The sequence below is a fragment of the Melanostigma gelatinosum genome (assembly GCF_949748355.1).
Source record: "Melanostigma gelatinosum genome assembly, chromosome: 18".
Taxonomy (NCBI): Eukaryota; Metazoa; Chordata; class Actinopteri; order Perciformes; family Zoarcidae; genus Melanostigma; species Melanostigma gelatinosum.
The window spans coordinates 4,387,369-4,393,302 of NC_136651.1; the positions used below are offsets into that span (position 1 = coordinate 4,387,369).

Genomic DNA, 5,934 nt, shown 5'->3' on the forward strand with positions numbered 1-5,934 from the left:
CCCGACTGAACGGTGTCGGCATTTCTTTTGTTGGGGCCTCATGCCGGAAACACTTTCTGCAGACCGAGCGCGCATTTTTGTTTCGTGCGGTAAGCGTGCACGGCTGACCTGTATAAGCACAAATAAGGCACGGTGGCGACTCTGATGTCATTTAGAATGTTCAGTTATTTTTTGAAATGTAATGAGTTAAACCTCCGTGGTCGTGTACTGTATTTCCAATCATTATTTGTGAAAGCAAGAATCCAGATAACAAGACCTGTGGTGCTGTCGAGATATGCACGTGTAGCCGAAGGCTGAGTAACAAATTAGTTTGTTCTTGTGATTCAATTTAGGTTTCATTTGGCCAGACTGTTCCTGTGGAGATCAAGGATGTGTGATTCAAGGGAGAGCTGATCAGATCAGCATCAGCTCTTCAAGATGCAAGCACAACAAATGATAAAGCTTCATAATTGGTCATTAGAAATGCAAGGGAGAGACGGGTTCAAGATGTACGATCACGCCTGGAACAAAGCGGTGCTGACATTCAGCAGTTGCCTTTTTACTTGTAAATACAGTACACAAGGCCAACAGTTGTGTGTTTCAATAAAGGAAACTCTGAGGTGCAGCAATGTAAATGCAGATTTCTACTTAAAAAAGCTTCTATGTGTCCGTTTAACCAGTGAGAGTTTACCGTGAACACCACGGCACAAAGCAGAAGTAGATCATGGAGGTTACCGACGGGAAAATATACTTTGCCTTAAAACTGACCGGTCGAAAAGGGATGCTTGAAGCATCCTGTTATGAAATGCTATAGCTGATGCCTGCCAGTCAATCAGAAGCAAGTATTGTCTATGACTGTGGTACAAAGCTCTTTAAAGGACTGCAATCAAATCTCCACAGTACGAAGGGGAATTAACAATGAAAAGGTCAAAATAACAAAATAGCAGTAATGTATGCTTTCCGAATCCTTCCATCCAAAGCCCTCAAACAGCAGGCTGTGCGCGTGACTCAGAGTCCTTGTTCGGCTGCAGTCCATGCAGAGATTGGCTTTGACTTTAACGGTGTATCAGTCGTCCGGAATGGCTTCATCCATCCACTTCATGTACGCCAGACTGCCGTCCTCCACCGGGAAGCTGAGGACTTCTGGGTTTGCATAAGGGTGGAGAGACCTGAAAGGGACCCGCGCAAACACAAGCATGTCAGATAAGATGCAGCATTGCTTCATATCGATGAACACGCAATGATATCTGTCCTAGACAAAAAAAAGTCGAATATGCTGAGGCCATCACTGAGATCCAATGCAAGGCCAATGTGGAGCAACTGACAGCTTGTCTCATTTGACTGTTTTGTCCATGAAGAAGGAGGCATTCATTGCATAATTTAAAGGTCCAGGGCCGGCTGATACAGGAGGGTGTGTCAGCCGGTCAACATATCAAATAAGTCACGTGCATTATTATTGCATTTGGCTGTCACGTAGGAGAAGGAGGACTTGCCTTTCGATTCTCCGTTCTAAATTATAAATGTAAAGTCTTTTTTTATACTTTGAACAAATGAATAATTCACTGGTGTGTAGAGCGATATGCTGTTTTCGTGATTAACTGCTGGAACATGTTTTGTGCGTAGACTGTGAAAGAAAATGCGGGAAAGATCAGAAAGGGCAACACCAGTCACCACAACCAGAGAAATGTTGAGAGGCTCCGAGATGATTAAGTCCCGAGCGTGCGGAGTCGGTCCATGTTCATCCAGAAAACGACACAGTTAGTTGGTGCTGCTGTCCTGGGGGACATGAAATGTTAAAATCACCATCAATAACCACGCAGTCCAAGGCAATGCGGAAAGGAGGCAGAACAGGCAGAACAGATTGAAGGTATCAATACAGTTGATCCTCTTCAGAGCGCAGGTTTTGCCGAGCCATGCGTTCAGTGATAAGGCTCCGTGGAACCCGCTGATCCCTCTGATGAACGCTGGCGGTGGTTCACTGATACAAATCTGCCCTTCCAGTTTGTCCAGACAAGTAAACAGTTCAATGAAATCCTGGTTTATATAGTCTGTGAATATCCTTCGCCCCCACATGTAGAATACTATGATTCATTTTGGTGTTTATTTATCAGATAAGGATTCTTCTCTTTCATGTCACAAATCGTAGCTCCTGGATATTTAACCGCTTACGTCTCTGATAACGGCGTCTCCTAGAAATCCCACTCACAACACATGAATCCACTGCTTTTGTCTCAGTGAGTCTCGGGAAAGGTACGGCGTCATTTAAAGATAGCTGTCCATGTAAGTCTCTTCTAGTTCAGTTTAAAGGAAACGTCCTTAAATGTTTTGTAGTTTGAGACAAGTAGGAAGAAAAAGTGCCCAAAATAACAGAGAGCACGCGAGAAGAGCGTCTGCACTGTGGCCAAGTGGGAAGCAGCAACCATTTCGGGTTCCTGCTAATTCCAATGATTTCCAACCTGGACTTTTCAACCCAAATAGATGCCATGACAGCTTGGCACATACACAAGTCTAACCGTCTGATGCTGCAATCACAAATGGTCAAATGAGCAGAAATATAGATGATTTACTCCTCGTGGTTATTGGATGTTGTTGCAGTGTAATAGCTGTTTCAAGTCGTGTATATGTGTGATAAGTATGCAGTTTATCTTCTGCAATTCTATAAAGATGTAGTTACATTCTTGATCAAACACTTTTAACAAAAGCAGAGGAGATTTCCCATTTTCCTTAAAGTCTAACATCTAAAAAATATGTTGAAGCTGAAGCGTCCTGTTCTCCTTCTCCTCCCACCTACACGGAGTTCCTCGCTCTTAATACGACGTCTGGTGCTCTGACCTTTTTAACACGGGTTTACATTGGAGTTAATGAAAGTCGACATACAGACACTAGAGGGTGCCCCGATATCAGCCACCGATCAAGCTGCGGTGTTTGAAGCGTTGGGCAGTGATAACGTGTTGCTATATATTCGGTAATATGCTTTTTTTCCCATGAATAAAACGCTTGTTTGATGACAGTGACTGGTTTTGTTCACCAGTGCAGTGGCCCACTGGAGGTTGTTAAGAACTACCAGGGAGTCATTTCAAGTACACAATCAGGTCCTAGTTGGAAGTACACACCTTAAGCATTGCACGGTTGTCAACAATCTGAGCTGTCCGTTACATAAAGCAACCGCTCACCTCACAAAATCTACGACTTGCTGAATCCTGGAGGTCTTTGTTTTCACCAGCTGCAACAACAGTGACATCTCATCTTACACTCCCGCGTTCTACTCCAGCATTCCTGTTCAGTACGTGTTTATCACAGACGGACTTTCTCAGTAAGCTCACCATCAGAACTTCACTGGCATCCTGGATTTCTCCTTTCCAATAGTATCTGAAGAAGCAGAAGACCCAAGCCATTAGAACTGCACCATGTAGCACACGAGTACATGGTGGACTGAAAAGCATAATTCAGTAAAATCATTTTCATAAATGACTGTATTTTCTGAATTAACACATCAATCAAACCTTGGCCAACCATTCTTTACGGCTGCTGTGACTCAGAGTAAGACTGTCAAACTGTACCAGAGGCTTTTATAGTGTCAGATGCATAACTGCCTCTTTGCTTTTAAACATGATGCTTTTTCTAAAGGATACGGAAAGAGAGGAAAGAACATTTGAAATGTCAAAATAAATGTTGAAGTGTAAGATTAAATAAACCTGGATATAACAGAAACTCCTTTTCTATTCAGTTACCCTCCACCCTGACTTCTTCTTCCGCTCTTGTTAAACGTGTGGTTTATGCATTAACAGGAAAGCTCATCCATGCATATAAACGAAAGCGCTCCGAAGGCTGACTGCCACTCAGCTTCGAGTGATGGGAAAACTGATAAAAGCATCGAGATGCGCTCCTTTCAGCTTGTGGTTTCCTTGTTAAGTGGTGTTGAGAAAAAGAACACGTTGTGTTTAAGTGCACATAAGTGTCGGCACATGTGAGGGACAGAACAACAGAGCTGTAGCCTCTGTGCTGGCGCCCCGGCCGGGTACAATGGTGTGTCAAGGTGGAGGGAAAATATGATTTACATTGTGGAGGTCCTGGAGAGAATGTTAATGCTGGCTGCCAGCCGCCTCTCCATGATCGCCCTGGAAAGAAAGGCAGAATGGTAGGACGGACATGTTGGTGAGCTTTAGAGGTCCCAACATGTGGAACAATTCCTTTTGATGTGTTTGAGCTGATTAATCAGTTCACAAATTGAAACCTGGAGCACTGTACCTGCCGATGTCCTTGGCTGCCTCTTCGGTGGGACTGTTGATGAGAAGAACAGAGTGGTGGCCTGGCACATAGCTCCCTGTGAGGGCTGAATGAAGCTGGACCCCAATGGACCACAGCCCAGGATACATGGACACGGACAGGACCAAGAGCTACGGAAGGGGGTCGGGTGCAATAAGGGACATCTCAATGTGTTGACATGTTGAAGAGTCACCTTACAGACTTTAACAGCATGTTTGTGACATCCCGGGCTGATGTTTTTACATCTGACATCAATGATTTGGACATTTGGCTTCTTCGATGTTTGGATGATGCACATGTATAACTCAATTTAATTATCTGCTGGCCTCTGAAAGGATTGCCGTGTTAGGATTGGATTCAGTGTTTATCCTCTTATTATTTGGCGCTGTCTGTCACAGATAAATGAGTATCGGCCTTGGGTTTGGACGCAGTGACCAATTTATAATCCATCCTACTTCCCCGCACAGCATCACAGCCAGACACGGCTCATCCTACACAAATAGCCTCTGGTTGAATAAATACAATCAATAGCAATGTAGCAAATCCCATCGCCTTGTGGATCACTGGAGTTTTTTTCCTCAAAGTTTTTCAAACGAGAAATGATTAAAAGTGATCATGACACAATGCAGCTCTTCTTACCAAGCATGACACGAGCAGCACCGATCGACACGCAGAGAGGACGACAGCCTCTTTCACGCGTCGGAGCAGCCACTCCATCCTATTAGTCGCAGCAAATGTCATCTCCCGCAGTCCGGTCCGCCTGGTGCGCACAGGAAGAGGCGCGCACTTGGTTCAGAAATCCGCTGAGACTCTCTCCGAGGAGGATCCGCGTTCCGTCATTCAGCCCGCGATCAAACAGCTGCTTTGTGAAAGAAAGAGAGGAAAAAAAAGAACCTTCAGGGAAGGCATTGCCTTCTTTCTTTTATGATAGAGGACGTGCATTGTGTTGACACGCACTTTAGGGTCGGACTGTCAAAGGCGAGGGATAAATCTCCGCGCCGTTCAATTGGTTGCTTGACACTTCCTGACGCGCCGGTGACCAATAAAACTGCCGGTTCACCTTCGGCCGCCCTGCCCTCCGTGGCCCGGGTCATAATCTGTTTCGGATCGTCCCTTTACCGTATGAACGCAACGGGCTCAGGGCGGCAATTTAAAGCGGTGAACTCACCAAATGAGAAGAATGATAACAGTTTCATAAGAATGTCCTTCAGCGGTGAAAATGCACTCGTGTTGTGATTTAGACTTTAGTAACATAACTTTCTTGTATTCAATCAATGGGAATGCTTCACACTCCAATACCTTTATACATAATGAGTATTGATGGAGTCCGGAGCTTGATTTGGCAATGTGCATTCCTTCAGGTACAGCAGAATGGGATTTAAGAGCCTCAACTATATGAAGTAAACACGGTTGAAGTAAAATGTCCCAATAGTTTCTCACCCGTGCCTTCATTCCTTGTGGTTTGCTGGTTTGTTTTGTTGACATGTTTTACAAATGAAAAGGCTTCTGTCTGGAACAGAACAAATCAATACAGCACAATGCATGAGATCCACATATCCCTTTTTATTTATGTGAAAGAAAAGAACAACATTGCACAGTCTCCACAAAGCCTCAACGCAGCAACTACACCATTATCAGCTCTTTAGTTGCTGCAGTGAGTTGTAAACTTTAAATGCCCAGATGGTGAAG

At 44.4% G+C, this 5,934-nt stretch overlaps 1 protein-coding gene across 1 annotated transcript; it reads right to left on the reverse strand.

Annotated features, from left to right (window-relative positions):
* Window positions 1-1,045: 1,045 nt before the first annotated feature.
* LOC306792137 (protein CutA homolog) lies at window positions 1,046-4,986 on the reverse strand (the record flags this gene model as incomplete). Its single annotated transcript, XM_079289158.1, has 6 exons — window positions 1,046-1,148; window positions 3,153-3,202; window positions 3,303-3,348; window positions 4,038-4,097; window positions 4,228-4,376; window positions 4,885-4,986. The coding sequence occupies 6 exons, from the start codon at window positions 4,984-4,986 to the stop codon at window positions 1,046-1,048; spliced, it is 510 nt and encodes a 169-aa protein (XP_079145284.1).
* Between the last annotated feature and the right edge of the window lie 948 nt (window positions 4,987-5,934).